General features: G+C 43.1%; 1 protein-coding gene across 8 annotated transcripts in view; it reads right to left on the reverse strand.

Moving 5' to 3' along the window:
• The window catches only part of SPAG17 (sperm associated antigen 17), a 307,771-nt gene that overhangs the window by 194,498 nt on the left and 93,507 nt on the right, over positions 1-19,766 (reverse strand). For all 8 annotated transcript variants that reach the window (XM_073310318.1, XM_073310310.1, XM_073310300.1 and 5 more), the window contains exons 6-8: positions 9,288-9,479; positions 7,441-7,622; positions 1,399-1,533 (exon numbers count right to left, since the gene is read on the reverse strand). In XM_073310318.1, the coding sequence (XP_073166419.1) occupies positions 1,399-1,533; positions 7,441-7,622; positions 9,288-9,479 (509 nt within the window). The remainder of the gene's footprint in view (positions 1-1,398; positions 1,534-7,440; positions 7,623-9,287; positions 9,480-19,766) is intronic.

Genomic DNA, 19,766 nt, shown 5'->3' on the forward strand with positions numbered 1-19,766 from the left:
AGCATTGCTAGGAACCCCATGCACCAAGAGGCCTGGGGACCCTGATGATGCCTCGACCGCAGCTCCAGGAGACATGGTAGGAAGTGGCCTGGGGGGGACTAGCTATAGTCCTGTGGAAAGCTGGCACGTTTCCATTGGAGCCCCACTGGCTCAGTGGTGGAACACTATGCCACTGTTAGGGACCTGAGCCAGGACACGGTGGAGCAGGGAGGGCCTGGGCCGTCAGCCACCCCCAGGTGGCGGCCCACTTCCCTGAAGGGCTGCTAGGCCTGAGAGCCAGGGCGTGGTTATTGACTCCGGCCACTAGGCCTGACAGACCTGAGAGGAGGGACAACTCCTTTGGCTCTGATCATTAGGTCTTACTGTCCTGAGGCCAAGGGCAGTCTGGCACTTATTCATGGGGTGCACTCACACCACACTGGATGGAATACCCCCACCCCGTCACAATCCCATTGAAGCCAGTGGAGGTATGTGCAAGTGCAGAGGGAGGCTCACATACAGTACTTTCAGGATAGAGGCCTATATCTTCATATAAAACTGGCTTTTCTGCTGGAACGGTAATTATAATATTTACATCTACTTATGACTGAGAATATGTAATGAAGTTTGTCTGGAAAATGTGGAACTAGTATTTAAAATAACTTTTTTACTGTTTATATTTCAGAACCAATTTAAAGCTCCATATACTATATATTAGACAGAAGAAATGGCTTTTACTCAAGGCAGAATTTGCTGCTGTTGGTTTTTCCACCTCTGGCCTTTTCCCTCCCAAACCTAGATGAAATATCACAAGCAATATTCTTTTTTATTCTGGTGACAGGAAGGCTTTCTTGATGTCTCAAATTAAAAGCAGAGAAGGCAGTTCACCTCTGATATTCATCTAACACATTCCTTATTAGATTTTGGAGGTAGTTGATTAGAATCAAGGCCTTGATACCTCAGCTTCTTGGATATGGGTAGACTGCTGCACATGTGTGAGACCCCACTGAGTTCTGTATGCGCGCAGCAGTCTGCCCAGGCACAAGAAGTTGTAGGATCTGAACTTCAGAGCCAATGTAATGTAGTTTCTTATGCCAACTGAAGAAATGTTTATTGCCATATTAAACTAACTTTATTTCTGTGCGATTTTTAAAAGTTTTCTTTTTCTGATTTTCAAGCTGGTGGTGGTTTTTTGTTTTGTTTTTGGTTTGTTTGTTTTCAATTTTTGAGGATTTAACACTTAAGACAAAGGGCCTGATTCTAATTTACACAAGGTCACATAGGTAGTAAATGGCCTGGGTTTGAGTTTTTTGAGTGCAGTAGTTAAAACATGCAGTTTCACTTAAATTAGTACCTAATTACGCCGCATAACCATGACCTATAGCAAAGCGTCCCTTCGTAAGTTGCAGAAGGCTGTACCTGTTTGTTCTTTGTTATTACAGGGACATTAATAAACTTGGTGTTTTCCAAGTAGTGCTGATGTTGTCTTTTCCAGTCCAGACAGTCATACATCAAACAAGCAATGCTTTCAAATAGCACAGTTCCAAATGCAAGCTATGAGAAAAGAGAAACAGATATGATGGATCAAGTTTATACACAAAACAGCACAGTGGAACTCAACCACCAAATAGCAACTCTCTAAGCAACAAACCTACCATCCTTTAAAAATGTTTCCCCTTATTAATTCAAAATGCTAATTTGTAATGTCAGTCTAAGAAAACAGGGCTTCTTCTTGGAGGTGATGAAGATGAAGAATTTTTTTCAAGATCTCCCTCATCTTTCCTTTTTATTCTCCCAACTATCACATCACGTTCTGTTACATATTGAATGGTGTATATGTGTAACACTGCCTATAGTGGCTAGAGTTCTACAGAAGATTAAAATGGTACTAATAATGTCAGTTAAAGCCAATTCTTCTTTAGATATATGGCATGTGTCTATGGGCTAAATGCACAAAACTACGAAGGGAATGCCTAATTCGTAGACCTAGTTAGGCTCCCAGGCTTTCCCTATAATGCATGGGGAGAATCAGGCATCCGAGGAAGGATACTCAGAAGCCAGCAAGCTAAATGGGGACCTAAGGCAGATAGGAGTGAAATGTAGAGGAATGGTGCAGGACTTAGACCTAGAACCTCAAAGGTATTTAAGCACTTAACTCCCATTCATCTAGGCCTCTAGGCACCTGACTGACAGGGTGAAGTGGGGTGCCTATCTCTGTTCAGGATTCTCAAGTTGTGAATCACCTCCTGGAGTTAGGTGCCTGAGCCAGCTCAGCCATTTAGGCAGCCCATGCCCTAGCAGATGAAATACCAGAAAAAATCCGCCCAATAGCCAGGGTGCTCACCTAGGATGTGAGAGACCTGGATTCAAGTCTCTTCTCTGCCTGTTTAGCAAGAACTTGAACAGCTCCAACAGGTCTCCCACATCCCATGTGAGGGCCCTCACCACTGGGTTATATGCTATTCTTTGTAAGTCCCTTTTTCAATCTTTCCTGTCTGAGCTGTTCCATTTTCGTTCTGTTTGTACAGTGCTTAGCATTAGGTAGTCTAGGCATTGCAGTATTAGAAATAATGAATATTCATTAGAGCAGGCATTTGAAACTGGGTTGCCCACATCCCAGGTGAGTGCCCTAACCATTGGGCTATTGGGTATTCTGGATGCATGTTCACATATGTAGCCATCCACTGTGTGCCATGCCCCATCCTGTAGGTATGCTCTGAGGATGTCCATGGGATTGAACCTCAGGTGAGACAGATAGTGGGAACGCCTATTTTGACAATCCTGCTTCAGGGCTCTGAGAAGCTCATTAGCTCTGGGGAAGTGTCAGGACTTAGGTGGCTTTACGCATGCCTACTGGCAGAAATTTAGTCACTTAGGGGACTTAGGCAGCAGCTGAGTTGTGAGAATGTCAGTGAAGCCTAAAGGTGAATCAAGGCACCTAAGGAGGAAATTTAGATTTTTTTAGATTTAGGCCAATGTTCTTTTTCTGTAATAGAAGGCACTGTATTCTCTCCCTCATATCAAATGTGCAGGTTTTAATTGGTGCAGCTGTAACTGCATGCAGCTGTAGATTGCTACAAGTGACCACACTCCCTCCACCCAAGGAAGGCAGAACAAGCCTCCTTACAGAATTCAATGTCATTCCACAGTACTCCTACTGTTTGCTGTCCCGGGGGGGTGGGCGGGGGCGGGAGAAGACCTCAAGACCTGAACTCTGATTCCACAGGTGGAAGCAATATGATGCCACTAGACCACATAAAGGCCAAAAGTACATTTGAATGAAGCTGTAAGTTGGAGGGTGAAAGCTTCTGATGTGTTTTGCTGTGGATTTTACTAAACACTGAATGATACAGTGGAAAGAGTAAAACAACTGAGACGGGATTTGCCATCACCATGAGACTGACATCACCTGGGGCCAGATAACCAATTCCAATCTGAGGCCAACTCAAGCTTCACTTGGCATTAGCTGGCTTGGCCATATTCTTCTGTTTATGCTAGGCTTCACAAAAATGATACAACAGATTTTTAAAACTGACTCTTCATTTAATTTTTTCTTGGGCAAAACAAAAATGGTCTCTTTTTCTTGGATGAAATTTTGATAGTTTTGTCTGTCAAGAGACGGTGTATAAAGTTAAGTGACTTTAACCATTTGAGATTCATCTATCTTTCCTGTACTGGGTTTCCCTGTTCTGAATGGTATTAATATGAGTGTATGCTATATGAATATAGTGTGAAAGATAGATCTTTCTTTCCCTTCCAGAAAACCAAATGCACACTCTGGGTGTATGTAAAAAGCTAATCTGAGTGGCTGATGGGCTACTGATGACTGGAACAGTCAGATTAGCTAAACCCTGCTGGAGTCATGGGTGCAACAAGTTAGCAAATAGGAACCAGAAACATAGGAGACAGGATTAAAAAAAAAAATGAAACTTGAGGAGAAAGGGGGCTAGTCAGAGAAGCTCTGGCTCACAGCTGGCAAGTTAGTCTAATGTTATCTTTGGCTGAGAGCCTTATAAAGTTATTTATGGTAACCTCTGATGTGTTTTGTTGATTTTGGTTCTTTTTCCCATACTGGGGAGAATGAATACATTCAGTTTTCTTTGCTCTGACCAGTTTGGTGCACCCATTTTGTATGTAAGATGAGCCAGTCAAAAATTTTTGGGTCACAAATTAAAAAAAATAAAAAATAATTATAGTAATTATTATAATGATTTTACAAGGCTGTTTTAAGTTCCCAAACTTGAGACATCTTGAACCTGGTTTTACATCAGTGCTAAGCACACACGTTCTGAAACTTAAAGTTCTTTAAAGTGTCTCAAGTTAGACACCCAAAATCACCAATCACTTTTGATATTATTTGTCTTTATGACAGGATACTTCAAGATTAGTAAGGCAAGTCATTTTTGAATAATAGGACTTTGAAAAGTTAGTGTTTTTATTTTTTAAAAAGTCTGAACTTCTTTTCTTTTTTCCAACCCAAAACATCTGTCAAAAATGGTTGATCTAGAAACCTCCTCATGTTTGTTTCATTATTCATCAGTGGTTACTAGGACACTGGAACATTTTAATTTAGGCTTGTTGGAATGTTTTGAACTTGCAAGCATTATAAACAAAATGAGAAATTCTACAGACAGTACAAGCAACATGAACTGCCAATGTTCAACAAGACAAATAGCTAGGATAAGATGAGAGTTTCTAATTCAATTCCCCACCATCTCTCCTCCCAGCACACGCATACTTTGTAAAAAAAGCCCACACCCTGTTTTCCATCTAAAACTTCCCACCTGTACTTTTTGGGCACAGGAGGGTGTTTTGGGAAAGTCTGATATTTGTGGCAAGGCACATTTTCAAAATATGCAAACCTGACTAAAGGTAATTTACTTGTATTATACGTCAGTCTCTCTTCTTTCAGATAACATGTCTGGCAGTCCTTCATTTGAGTCCTCCCCATGCATGTCCTGGAGGCAGTTCAGAGCTGTATTTAACCTCAGTAAAGACTTTCCAGAGGAAATCCACTGAAATAGACTTATTGCATCCATTCACTGTATACTATGATATGATCCTATGTCCTTCGGTGTATGTCTTTATGTATATGTATTTCTTTAAAGCCCTACAAACCCCCCCCCCCACACTTCTTTAGAGTCTATATTGGTCTCTGACAGTAAAGATATTTACTGTTGGGATATTCATAAGCAACAGACCCATAAAAGAGATGGGAATGAGAGGATTTTAACTGAATGACCAAAGAACTGCTCTCCCAAAATGGACATTGAATCTCAAGGTCAGGTGACAAAAGTAATGCCACGTGGACTGAACTTCAAGTTGCAGTTCTACATGTTTCCACAAATGAGGCATTTCCAAGGCATGCCTTAGAAGCCACTGTGGAATTAGCCACATGCAATCTGATCCCTTCAGGTTTGAGAATACCTGCTCGCTCACTGACTGTTTATATGCAAAATTTAATCCTCTAATATAAGTGTTGGAAGGAAATAGTCTGTCCCCTAACCCTATTACTCTAAACCACAAATAAACTGGAAGAAATTATGGAATGTGTTATGGTAGTTTAGGATTTCCCCCCCTCATCTAATGTGAACAGGGAGACACTGGATCCCTTGCTATGGTAAAGATCTGGAGTAGGAACACCTAGCAACTGCTTGGGCTTTCTCTGCTACTCCCTGGTCACACTAATCCTCACTAAAAAGGAGTGGGGTACAAAACTACTTTTTAGCAGAGGGCTGTCCTTCCTTTGTTTGCACTGCAGCTATGCTGAATTCTGCTGTATTTGAAGCAGTACTGTGGGGAGGGAGATCTTCTATGTGGTACCAGATTGAGTGACCTTGTTGAACAAAGCCAATGATGCTCTGAGAGGAAATGGAAGAGAAGAAAAAAAGCTCACATGGGAGGAAGAGCTGAAGATACGGATGGAAAGGAGAACAGAAGAAAAGAAGAACAGAAAAAGAGAATTCAATCTGCACAAAAATAAAGACAAGAAACTTGGGGGAAGAGTTCTGAGCTGGGACGCCTCTGCAGATGAAAGAAATGCTGGTTGGTTTCTACTGGGTGATTAGTCTTTAAGACTAATCTGATGAGGTTCAACAAGGACAAGTACAGAGTCCTGTACTTTGGATGGAAGAATCCCATGCACCGCTACAGGCTGGGGACCGACTGGCTAAGCAGCAGTTCTGCAGAAAAGGACCTGGGGATTACAGTGGATGAGAAGCTGGACATGAGTCATCAGTGTGCCCTTGTTGCCAAGAAGGCCAACGGCATATTAGGCTGTATGAGTAGGAGCATTGCCAGCAGATCAAGGGAAGTGATTATTTCCCTCTCTTCAGCACTGGAGAGGCCACACCTGGAGTACTGCATCCAGTTTTGGTCCCCCCGCTACAGAAGGGATGTGGACAAATTGGAGAGAGTCCAGCGGAGGGCAACAAAAATGATTAGATGGCTGCGGCACACGATTTACGAGGAGAGGCTGAGGGAACTAAGGTTATTTAGTCTGCAGGAGAGAAGAGTGAGGGGGGATTTGATAGCAGCCTTCAACTATCTGAAGGGGGGTTCCAAAGAGGATGGAACTAGGCTGTTCTCAGTGGTGGCAGATGACAGAACAAGAAGCAATGGTCTCAAATTGCAATGGGGGAGGTCTAGGTTGGATATTAGGAAACACTATTTCACTAGGAGGGTGGTGAAGCACTGGAATGGGTTACCTAGGGAGGTGGTGAAATCTCCATCTTTAGAGGATTTTAAGGCCTGGCTTGACAAAGCCCTGGCGGGGATGATGTATTTGGTGTTGGTCCTGCTTTGAGCAGGGGATTGGACTAGATGACCGCATAGGTCTCTTCCAACCCTAATATTCTATGATTCTAAGAAAGAGGGTCAGTGGCCATCATTGTATACTGCATTTGAAGCATGCTTTGGGGCTAACCCCCCAGAGGCAATGTGGGATGTACATTAGAACATCATATCTCAACAATGGCTTGCCCAGAAATTCCACATTTGTTTTATTATTCCTTTATTTTCATTTGCCCTCAATGAGATCTAGGACACAGATCTATTGTTAAAGGGCTGGTACTATAATTTTGAATTTATTCAATACCAATGTTTGAACCTCTAATGAGGAGTGTGTGGAAGCTATGAATTTGTTTAGTATTATACTTCAAAGAGATTACAAACTCTACAGCCATGGCCCATGGTTTAGAAACTCACTCTCTAACACATTTGTTCAAAGAACATAGAAGCCCTATAGATACACCCAGCAAATTTATAAGGCATGGAAAATAAATGGCTTTCATTAAAGGCGATTATAATCTCCATAGGCATAGTTTGTATGCTCTGTAAACCAATTAGTCTGGTTCAAAGTTTTACAGACACACACAGCTCAAATTCCCAATGTACTTAAACTGGTGTTAAATGCTATAAAAACTAAATGGGCAGCTCATTGTGAAAGAAGAAACTACTAACCATCATGTCACTATTAGTCCAGTCTGGGGGAAAAGTATTTTCCTTTACTATGTGATGAAGTCTGGCAACATCAAAGAGAGGTGATCCATGTTTCCCACTGTTCAGAATTGGCTCCAAGTATTTCCAGAATGTTTCCAAGTCGTTGATAGCTTTAGCTTTCTTCATTTTTTCAGCTTCTACAACTATAAATGCATCATTATTAGATAAATTATAGCATATTTGTATCCAAATATCTCCCTTTTACATGGGAATAGTGAGTATGAGACATATTTCTGGAATATTGAGAAGGAAACATGAATTGCAGGTTGGTCTACTCTACCCTAAGTGTTGTTCAAACAATTCCCATTCTTAAGCAAATTCCCAGAAAAATATCCGAGGTCAAGCCCAACTTAAGGTTGTAAATACACAACAAAAATTTAAGGAGGGAAAAACTTCGTAGGATGTTGCACTTGAAGAAACAACAAATAAATGCCCAAAATCCAAAATCTAAGGTTATACTTATCGAAATGCCTTGGGCCTAAACTAGTAACTTTTCTTTAAATGTGAGGTAGGTAAGTATTATTATCCCCATTTTATAGATGTTGAAACTAAGACAAAGAGAGATTAAAGTGCATTTCATCAGTGAAATGTGATTGTAGAAATGTCAGTGCAGGTTTCCATGTTTACTGTATTGTAATGATCAAATTACAGATGTACCCAGATAATGAGGAAAAAATGTGTTTGCTAAATGCCAGCCCTGCAAACTCACTCTGGGATCATGGCCTGATTGTTGGAGTTGCTGAGAATCTGCAACTGCAAATGCCTTGATTTCATGTGGAGTTCTGGATGCTCAGCACCTCTAAAAATCAGGCCTGGGGCTAAATTTATCCCTGGTATAACTCCAGTGATGACCCCAAAAACATGGCAGTGGACTGTTCTGAAACGTTTGGCCTATGTAACTTTCCCAAGGCCACACACGGATTCTGTGGCAGTTATGAAGATAACCCTGGACTATCCTTCCTCAACTAAGGCACTTCCATCTACTGATGTTGCTCAAGGGTTGTTATCAAACGAATGTGAATTGGAAAATTATGTCTGAGTGTATGGTACAGATGTTTATATGTTGAGTATGATACAGTGCAGTGGGGGTAAGGCCCCGCTTGACAAAGCCCTGGCTGGGATGATTTAGTTGGGGTTGGTCCTGCTTTGAGCAGGGGGTTGGACTAGATGACCTCCTGAGGTCTCTTCCAACCCTAATATTCTATCATTCTATGACTCCCTCAGTCTTAAAGAGCTTGAGATGCATCTTCAGTTCCTGTAACTGATAAATGTTTTAAGAGGCTTCGCAGACAATTTACTCAAGATCTGTAGTCCTTTCATTTAAATTTTTGACCTATAAGTTTCATTTATACTAATACTATACCAATTTTTCCAAAGTGATAGGTGGGCTAGATGCCACGAGTTAATTATTCTTCAATGTAAGATCTAGAAAACTGGGAAAAGAAGGGAGTGAGGAAGAATATTAAGAGGAGAAAAATATTGTTGAATCTTTTCTGTAAATATTGGACAAGAAAATTTTCCATCTCTAATAGTTGTGATACCATAGTACATCTCCTGGGGATTACAAGGCAAAGCAAGTACCAGCACTAGTGACAAGCATGAAAGAAGCTAACTGGCTGACTCCTAAGTGGTAGCATACAAATATTCAGCTCATTTTCTCCTGTAGGCCTAGATATTTAAAACATTTCAAAAAGAGAGCACAGGCACTCAGATAACACAATGCTAAGCATGGATAAGAATTTAAATACAATTTTTAAAATAGAATAGTTAGGATTTTATAAAGGATATTTGTCCTATCACTAGCTTACCTTCAGGTGTAAGTAATGATTCTTCTTGCAGTTTAGCTGCTCCCAAGTATGTCTGCAATGGTTCGTAATTTTCAGAAGAAATCTTAATCACATTTGAGATATTGACCCCAAGCTCAGAGAGCACAGGCAGTAACTGAGGGTTGTGGAAACCCCAAACTATGAAGTAATATTGGGCATCATCTGGTTCATCATCTGTTCAAAATATCGAAATCACCAGTCACATTACAAAAGGAAAGTAGAATAGATCATTTCAACTGCTATATTAAAGTATATTGTAGCTCAATTGCATAGCAACAGCCATATTTAAGGTTGCACAAACATTTCTATTGTAACCCTTTTGTTCTGATGCACACAATTTTCTGAACTTTCATATTTTAGACTGAAATTTTCCAAGTGGTTTCTGTAGCAACCGGCATGGAATTTGTAGGGAAGAGCACAGCTTGCAGAAGCGAAGAATTTGGAGGAGGCACCAGGAAGCCAGTATGTCTCCACATGGCAAGAGTGCTACAGATGCAGCATCTCTGTAAATAGTTCTTTTAATAGAGAGCCAGTTTAGTTTCAGAAATATGGAGTGCTATCATGTTCTTACCCAGCATATGGTACATGAAACAGTTACTGTCCAACAGTGAATTTTTTAGGAAAGTATGTACAAAAATACTTGAGCTGGTTTTGAGAGTGAGGGAAATGGAAAAGGAACATTTCCACATCATAAAAAGTCTTTGACTTTGATTTAGCACCAAAGTGCATAAGGGTAAGAAGCTGAAATGTGGCAGGATGAGTCCTGTGGGAGGATAGGCACTTTTCAGTGTTCTGGTGAAAAATGGATTTTTGATTTGCCCAAGTTCGTTTGGTTTGTCAATTATAGTTTGAACATGTGCAGGAGTGTGTTTTTACACAGCTAAAATGCTTTTTAATAATCTCCAAGTGTTCTAAATGAATGAAGGCATGCATAGCACAGTTTACTGCTCAGGGGGAAATGAAGTGAATATATGTACTGAATGAGGCAGAGCTTTCTAGACACCATCCTGATTCACTAGCAAAACTGGAAAACAGTACATCAGAATTTCAGTTCCAAACATCTGGGGAATGGAGGTTATTCGTAACTCTGAACAAAAGTTATGGTCATTCTTTCAAAAGTTTACAACTGAATATTGACTTAATACAGCTTTGAAACTTTATTATGCAGAAGAAAAATGCTGCTTTCCCTTTTTTTTTAGTAGTTTACTTTTAACACAGTACTATACTATATTTGCTTTTTTTGGGGTCTCTGCTGCTGCCTGATTGCATACTTCTGGTTCCAAATGAGGTGTGTGGTTGACTGGTCAGTTCGTAACTCTGGTGTTTGTAACTCTGAGGTTCTACTATATGTTGCAGGAAACAAAGTGCAGTATACAGTGAGCCTTGTCTCATAAAGGGCTCAATTCTGCACAGTGCTGAGCACTCTGGTCCAGTCTAGTAAAGCACTTAAATACACGATGTGATTGGGACTATTACATACTTAAACGCTTTGCTGGATTGGACTAGAGCGCTCAGCAACTTGCAGGATCAAACCCTCCCTCTGCACCTTAATGTGTATTACTGCACTTTACAATATTGAATAGCAAATATAACTCCGTACTAGTTGACTCTTACTGGTTGCACATACTTCTTACAGCACTTTAGAGCTACTGTGCAGTGTATGACAAAAGGCTATTTATTAATGTAAGTCTGCACTAACTCTGAAGCTTTATGACAGGTTTCAGAGTAGCAGCCGTGTTAGTCTGTATTCGCAAAAAGAAAAGGAGTACTTGTGGCACCTTAGAGACTAACCAATTTATTTGAGCATAAGCTTTCATGAGCTACAGCTCAAGCTTATGCTCAAATAAATTTGTTAGTCTCTAAGGTGCCACAAGTACTCCTTTTCTTTTTCTGAAGCTTTATGAAAGTGCTCTCTGCTGCCATTTAAACTGGAGGAAGAGAGACTGAGTAGACCTTATTTGCATGTTATCCACCCTCCCAGTATGAACATTTTGGTTGTTCTGATTAAAATTCTATTACATTTTGGGTGTGGGTTAATGAAATATAATCATTGCTATGCAACAGAAAAATGAAGTCACCCTAACCAAAAATATCTCTCTGGCATTGCCAGAGAATGGAACTTGGATTTAAGCCAGACAGAGAGGGAGCAGCTACTTTGTAGTGAGAAGCAAGTCCTTGGTGGCAAGCGCTCTAGTCAATGGTCCTATATGCCATGTGAGAGGTGATGCAGAGTCAGCATTGAGACTAGAGGCAGTGACAGGGTTTCCCTTCATGGAAACCAAGCAGCATTTCCCACTGGAATGGTGGAGAGGGACCAAACTCTTGGACATCACTAAACACTGCCAACAAACTGAGTGGGGTGCACAGAAAGGGAAGTAGGGCAAGTGATATGGGAAAGGGACATCTGACATTCACATCAGAAAGTGGGAAAACAAAGGACTACTGCCAAAGATACTGTGCAGGTGCATGTTTTACTTATTATTTGTATAAACAGATGGTTGCATTATTTTCCCAAATTAATGCTGTGTTCCTTTCCCTCTTAATAAAAATGTATTTGTTTAATACACAGATTCAGTACTTGCAAACAGGGACCTCATTCCATTCTCAACTCATTCAAGACTTCAGGGCACAAGGAGCCAGAGGCAGTGGTTAATAAGACAACAGCATTTAGAGTCACTTTCCTGTAAGAGCAAAAGAGGAGAGGACAATTTTTCTGCTACGGTTGTGGCCAGGATGTACATATTGCTATCAAGTATCAGAATGAAGAGAATCCCACCTTAATGTACCAGATGCTGAGGATGAGTTGGGGGGAATTGAGAAACTGGCAAGGGGCTTCAGAAGGGAGACACTCAGGCTCTCAGAACTTAAAGCAGGGGTTCCCAAACTTTTTGCTGGCACAACCTCATTTGAATAAACTATTTTCTCCCGGGACCCCAGACAGCATGGAGGATGCCATTTTGAAGAGAAAATGGCACTCTTAGATTCATAGAATCACAGGGTTGGAAGGGACCTCAGGAGGTCATCCCACAGTGTGACCTTGCACACACTGTATGTGTGAGGTCATATCGTATGGAATAGGCCATTTTGCTCTACAAAGTGGTATCCTCCACACAGCATGACCTCATATGTATGGTGCATGCAAGGTCATGCTGTGCAGAGGATGCAATTTTGTAGAGCAAAATGGCATCCTCTATGCAGCATGGCCTCACATGCACTGCATGGAAGTCATACTGTGCAGAGCAAAATGGTGTCCTTTGTACACTAGAGATTGCTGCAACCCCATCTGCTGATGGCCTGGCCCCATACTGGGGTCACGACCTACAGTTTGGGAACCTCTGACTTAAAGGCTCCCATGGAAAGATTCTCCAAGCCTAAATACCACCATGACTAATAGAAGCTCAAGCAGAGGTTACTGTAAAGGACGGAATGTATAACTTACTTGATACTGGATCCCAAGGGCCTATTTCAGTTTTTTCTACCAAAAGATGCTCAGGAATTGACAGTAAAGCCACTGATTGGACTAGACCTGTGTGGCCTTAGCATGGATGAATACCCTTACCAAGGGAACATCGTAGCGGTCCTGGAATTTTCAGAGGAAGTTGTCAGGAAAAGACAAGAAGTGGACACAGCAGCAGTGATAGGTTCTGGTGTCTGATGTGTCTGTTCTCATAGGGAACAACTCTTGACTTTTTGAGGTACTCCCCAACTCCTGCAGATGAGTTGAAGAGCAATACCTAAACACCCTGAGCCAGAGATCTTCCCTCCCCACCCCCCCACCCCACATGTGAATCCAGACTCCACCAGTAGACCCTGCAAGAGTCTGAGGAAGAAATTTTGTAAAAGATCCAGGGTGTTCTTGCTATACAAATGGGTCATGGGATGCATGTAGGCAGAAGACCATGTCATCACACTATAAGACTCATGTCCTTTCAGAGCATGTTCTAGGACAGGGTGGCCAACCTACACCTGAGAAGGAGCCAGAATTTACCAATGTACATTGCCAAAGAGCCACAGTAATACGTCAGCAGCCCCCCCATCAAAGCCTCCCACCCACCAGCAGCCCCGCCGATCAGCACCTCTCCCTCCCTCCCCAATCAGCTGTTTCGTGGCATGCAGGAGGTGGTGGGGGGATGGAGGAGCGAGGGCACGGCAGGCTATGGGGAGGGGGCTGGAAGGGGTGGAGTGGGGGTAGGGCCTGTAGCAGATCCAGGGGTTGAGCAGTGAGCATCCCCTGGCACACTGGAAAATTGGCACCTGTAGCTCCAGCCCCGGAGTCGGTGCCTATACAAGGAGCCGCATCTTAACTTCTGAAGAGCCACAAGTGGCTCCAGAGCCACAGGTTGGCCACCCCTGTTCTAGGAAGATTGCTCTCTCCAAGATGGAGGACCTGCAACACCATCTTCAGGAACTGCTTGCAAATAGCATTACTGCAGAATCGTGCAGCCCATATATCTCTTTTATAGTGGGAGCACAGAAGTTGAATGGGAACATAAGGATAAATAGAGAGAGACAACCAAGTGCTCAAAAGATGCACGGTGATAGATCACTACATCATTCCTCAAGTACAAGATACTTTGGTCTGTTTGCTAGGGTTCTCAGTGGTGGATTTTTGCAGTGAATATTACCAGATCCTGCTGGAACAAAAAGACACCATTCATCTGCTCTTTCAGTTTCTATCAGTTTGAACTCATGCCCAAGGGAATATCTGGAGTGTCTGCCATGTTTCAAAGTCTAATAGAGGAATTTATGAAAGACATGAGCTTTGCTTGTACAAAATATGCCTGAGAGGTTACATTTGAAAACTAATAACTTGGTCAACAATATCATGGTGAAATGTATATAGCATCATCATATCTAAAGTTATGAATTCCCCCTATATGTTGATGTTAGCACATGTTCAAACCCACACAGCTCTGACTAGGCAAAGTTGTTAAACAGGTCTATCCTAAACATGTCAATTTACCTCAATTTACATAAAAGTAGTAAACAGAGTCCTTGAGACAGTAAGAAGGAGAATGACAGGAGACAAGGCAAATCGGCATACACAGGAGCCACCTTCACCACACTCCATGTCACCTTCTTTACTGTTTGAATAAACTTTGCTTTGAGGGATAATCCTCTGAAGAATTTACTTCAAAGGATGACTGGGAAGAGATGGCCAGCCCTCTGTGGAGATAGAGGTGGTTAGGGACTATTTAGAAAGGCTGGACGTGCACAAGTCCATGGGGCCGGACGAGTTGCATCCGAGAGTGCTGAAGGAGTTGGCGGCTGTGATTGCAGAGCCATTGGCCATTATCTTTGAAAACTCGTGGCGAACCGGGGAAGTCCCGGATGACTGGAAAAAGGCTAATGTAGTGCCAATCTTTAAAAAAGGGAAGAAGGAGGATCCTGGGAACTACAGGCCAGTCAGCCTCACCTCAGTCCCTGGAAAAATCATGGAGCAGGTCCTCAAAGAATCAATCCTGAAGCACTTGCATGAGAGGAAAGTGATCAGGAACAGCCAGCATGGATTCACCAAGGGAAGGTCATGCCTGACTAATCTAATCGCCTTTTATGATGAGATTACTGGTTCTGTGGATGAAGGGAAAGCAGTGGATGTATTGTTTCTTGACTTTAGCAAAGCTTTTGACACGGTCTCCCACAGTATTCTTGTCAGCAAGTTAAGGAAGTATGGGCTGGATGAATGCACTACAAGGTGGGTAGAAAGCTGGCTAGATTGTCGGGCTCAACGGGTAGTGATCAATGGCTCCATATCTAGTTGGCAGCCGGTATCAAGTGGAGTACCCCAAGGGTCGGTCTTGGGGCTGGTTTTGTTCAATATCTTCATAAATGATCTGGAGGATGGTGTGGCTTGCACTCTCAGCAAATTTGCGGATGATACTAAACTGGGAGGAGTGGTAGATATGCTGGAGGGGAGGGATAGGATACAGAAAGACCTAGACAAATTGGAGGATTGGGCCAAAAGAAATCTGATGAGGTTCAATAAGGATAAGTGCAGGGTCCTGCACTTAGGACGGAAGAACCCAATGCACAGCTACAGACTAGGGACCGAATGGCTAGGCAGCAGTTCTGCGGAAAAGGACCTAGGGGTGACAGTGGACGAGAAGCTGGATATGAGTCAGTAGTGTGCCCTTGTTGCCAAGAAGGCCAATGGCATTTTGGGATGTATAAGTAGGGGCATAGCGAGCAGATCGAGGGACGTGATCATTCCCCTCTATTCGACATTGGTGAGGCCTCATCTGGAGTACTGTGTCCAGTTTTGGGCCCCACACTTCAAGAAGGATGTGGATAAATTGGAGAGAGTCCAGCGAAGGGCAACAAAAATGATTAGGGGACTGGAACACATGAGTTATGAGGAGAGGCTGAGGGAGCTGGGATTGTTTAGCCTGCAGAAGAGAAGAATGAGGGGGGATTTGATAGCTGCTTTCAACTACCTGAAAGGGGGTTCCAAAGAGGATGGCTCTAGGCTGTTCTCAATGGTAGCAGATGACAGAACGAGGAGTAATGGTCTCAAGTTGCAGTGGGGGAGGTTTAGATTGGATATTAGGAAAAACTTTTTCACTAAGAGGGTGGTGAAACACTGGAATGCGTTACCTAGGGAGGTGGTAGAATCTCCTTCCTTAGAGGTTTTTAAGGTCAGGCTTGACAAAGCCCTGGCTGGGATGATTTAACTGGGAATTGGTCCTGCTTTGAGCAGGGGGTTGGACTAGATGACCTTCTGGGGTCCCTTCCAACCCTGATATTCTATGATTCTATGATTCTATGACTATAACAGTGAAGAGCAAGAAGACCCCAAAGTCGCTCTCTTTTTCAGCTAACTTTGGGGGACAGCCTTAGTTGAGAATCTGGTCAGCCTTGTTGCTGGTAACTGGTATTTTACCTTGAAACAAGTCTAACTTTTTAAGTTCTAGCTATTAGAAAACATTTTATCTTTATTTATCTTGAAGCCATTTCTGACTTTAATGCCTTATAGTTGTAGTCACTTAAAATCTCTCATTATAGATTAAAAATAAAATAAATTTGTTTAACTAAACTAATCCAGTGTTGTGTTTACACTGAACTGTTTGGTAACTCCAGTTAAAGTAGCAAACTGTTGAATACTAACAGGGGCAATGGGCTTTTAATATTTGACCTGTCCAGGAGAGGGCTGGACCATGCAGAACATTCATTTGGGGGGAAATTCAGGACTGGAAGTACATTGGGGTCACCCTGAAGGTCGTAATTAAGGCTGCTGGAAACCAAAGTGTGGCTGGTGTATTGCTGACGGGCTACTGGGGTCAGAGTTGCTGGACCAGGGCTGCAGCTATGCACAGACACCTCAGGGTGTGACTTGCATACTGGTAGACTGTTTATGAGTGGCCCAGGTTGGGAGCTACAATAGCAAAGCATTGTAAGGCACTTACAATTGCAGGGAAGACAGTGACAACCCCTCACTGGTCTGGATTGCACCCCACAATGTGACAGATGGCCTGAATGTTTTTGCAAGAACTCTGGGGGAATAAGAAGAAAGGCTTCTAAAAGTGCTAAACTGGTTGGAAGCCAATTAACCAAAGGTATCAGTTGATAAATGTCAATTCTGCAGAACAGCAGACAAATATATGGGTCACATTGTATACCAAGATGAAGTAAGTATGGATCCTGATCAAATAGTATCTGTACTCACTACATGGGCAACCCCACATTATTACAAAAAGCTTAAGCCTTTCATAGGAGTTAGAGGCTACTACTGCAGATTGTGAAAAAATACGCTATCATTGCAAAGCTACCAAATTATCTCACTAAAGGATATCAGTCCAGCAAAAGGATATCTAAGGTAAAAGTTAAAGTAAAGTACCCAAGGCCTCCTGAACAAACACACTATGACCTTTTGGAAACTGATGTGCAGCAAAAGATATGAAAAATCCCTTCAGGAAATAATTAACTACCTAACTCATGCCCTAGCCCTAGTCTTTGCTGACCAAAGCCAGCCTTTCATTCACCATACAGAAATTAGTTAGGAAGGTGAGAGAGGGAGTGCTATAAACAAGTTAAAGGCCACTGGAGATCTGTGGCCTTTGCCAGCCAAGGCCTTTCTGACAGTGAAATTCACTACCACATACACAAGTTGGAATTCTTTGCCTTTCTATGGACTGCCGCAGAGAAATTGAGAGACTATTTGTGTGGTGCTCAATTTCACATGTGGACAGACAACAATCTATACATGTTAACAAGTGCCAAGCTAGGTGCTACAGATCAGAGATGGGTGGCCACCTTTGCTACAAGTTCAGCATTCAGTACCAGAGCTCTAGAAATGTTGCTTTCTTCATGTGAAAGTTCTGGACCCTCTGCTAGTCAGTCCAGGTCTGCAACGTGATGTGGTCCAACCAGTCTGTGCTTGTGGCCCTGCTCCAGAAGTACTGGTCTACGTAGGGGAAATCAGCAGTTATATCAAGTGTCATGAGCAGCATCAGCCGGTCTGAGTCTGCCATGTTTGTTTCCTCCTTCGCCTGCTCCACCATAGCTCTGTCAGGTACCTTTGGTGCATCAGAAATGTTGAGTGGGACATTGCGGGGCTTGGCCTCCCCAACTTTTGTTGGTCTACTCAAAGGAGCCTGCGACCATAACGAGGCGACATTCAAGACCCACGAGAAAGATCCTACAGGAATCAGGACACCAAACTAAGAGGATTAGAGAGGCCATGTCCCAGACTGAACAGACTGGTAGGAAGTAGCCAAGGACAGCAAATGTAAGGTCCTTGCTGGGAGGGGTGCCCCTGTTCAGGGATTGACAAATACAGGGCCCTGGGCTAGGACCTGGTGGAGAGGGAGGGCCTGTGTCCCCCTACCTCCCACCCCTGGCCTTAAAGGCTGAGGCCCCGCAACCAAGCAGGGGGCCGGGAGCCACACACTCTAACCTCTAGGCTGTCCAGCCCTCCAGTCAGCCTGCTACATGGTCCATGAAGGTATGTTGGTATTTCACCGGCTTGTTGGCTCAGTCCAGAACTTCAACCGTAAGTTCATTATGGAAACTCTTCCACTGGCCTCATTCAAAGCCTGCTGCTGGTTCCCCTCAGCTCCCATACTGGATTCTGAGTCCACCAGGTCACGATCCCAGCTGACCAGATCATACTGCACCGCTCTCGGCCCCGTACTTAGTGCAGTACCCAGCACCCGGTCAATGTCATAAACAGATATGATGTCAGTGAGCTGCCTGAGGTGCAGTTCTGGTTCCTGGTTTTCCAGAAATTGGTCTTGAACTGCTTAATTTGCTTCCTGCACTGGTCACCAGTCCAATACATTTCCAGTGCTGCCAGGTTCTTTGCTATTTACTGGTATGCATGGTCATTCCTGGTACTCTTACTAGAATCCACTGCTTAGCTGGTCTCAACCACAGATTAACCAAAATCTGGCTGTGCTCCCCTGACCGTGAAGCAGGACTCTTTGCAAAGGACTTTTGGTCAGCGTGCATTGCAAATTAAGAGTGTTAGGTTCTCTGAAGGTGTATTTTCAGCTCAGAGGTCAGAATAAAATGGAAGGGTTAAATGCCGATTGATCAAACTGCTGTACTAGAACAAGGAAAGTTGCTTCTGTTTTCTTGGGGTATGTCTATACTACCCACTGGATCAGCAGACAGCGATCGATCCAGTAGGGGTCGATTTATCGCATATAGTCTAGACGTGATAAATCGACCCCCGAGCGCTCTCCTGTCGACTCCTGTACCACGAGAGGCAGAGGCAGGCAGAGTTGATGGGGGAGCGGCAGCAGTCAAATCACCGCAGTGAAGATACCACTGTGAGTAGGTCTAAGTATGTCAACTTCAACTATGTTATTCACGTAGCTGAAGTTGCATAACTTAGATTGATCTCCCCCGCTAGTGTAGACCAGGACTTTGAGTCAATTGGTGATTCTTGGGAGGGAAAGGACAAAGAAATCTGGCAGATTCCCAGGACCCAAATCCGGACCGGCTGTGTCTATACTGCAAAGCAATAGGGCTTTAACTTTGTGTCCCAGCTTGACTGGGGCTTGAGGTGTCCACCCTCACGGGGTCCTAGGACCCTGGATCTGAGCCCGAGAGATGAATGTATGTGCAGAAGGGAGATTCTGACTCAAGCCTGAGTCTGAGACTGGGCTTACATTGCAATGTAGACATACCCTATATGCTTTAAGCCTCGCTGTGAAGAGCTCTGTGAGAGCGTGAGACACATAACAGCTGGTCTGCTGGAGTTGGAAGATGGGAGATTAAACTTGCTCTGTAGTTACAAACCCTGGCTCCACGCTAAGTATGCCACCAGTCTAGTGGTGCAGAGCTTTGTAAATTCCTCAACATTTTTGGCTTCCTTTAGTGGATGTTTTTAGCCATGTCCACTATGGTTTAGGAATATGATTTTTCTCAGAACTGGTTAGCACATTATTAACTTGTACAGCTTTTGATATTTTATAACACAAGAAGATTGCCTCATGGATATGGTGATAAATGTAACTA

The sequence above is a fragment of the Lepidochelys kempii genome, chromosome 1 (genome assembly GCF_965140265.1).
Source record: "Lepidochelys kempii isolate rLepKem1 chromosome 1, rLepKem1.hap2, whole genome shotgun sequence".
Classification (NCBI taxonomy): Eukaryota; Metazoa; Chordata; order Testudines; family Cheloniidae; genus Lepidochelys; species Lepidochelys kempii.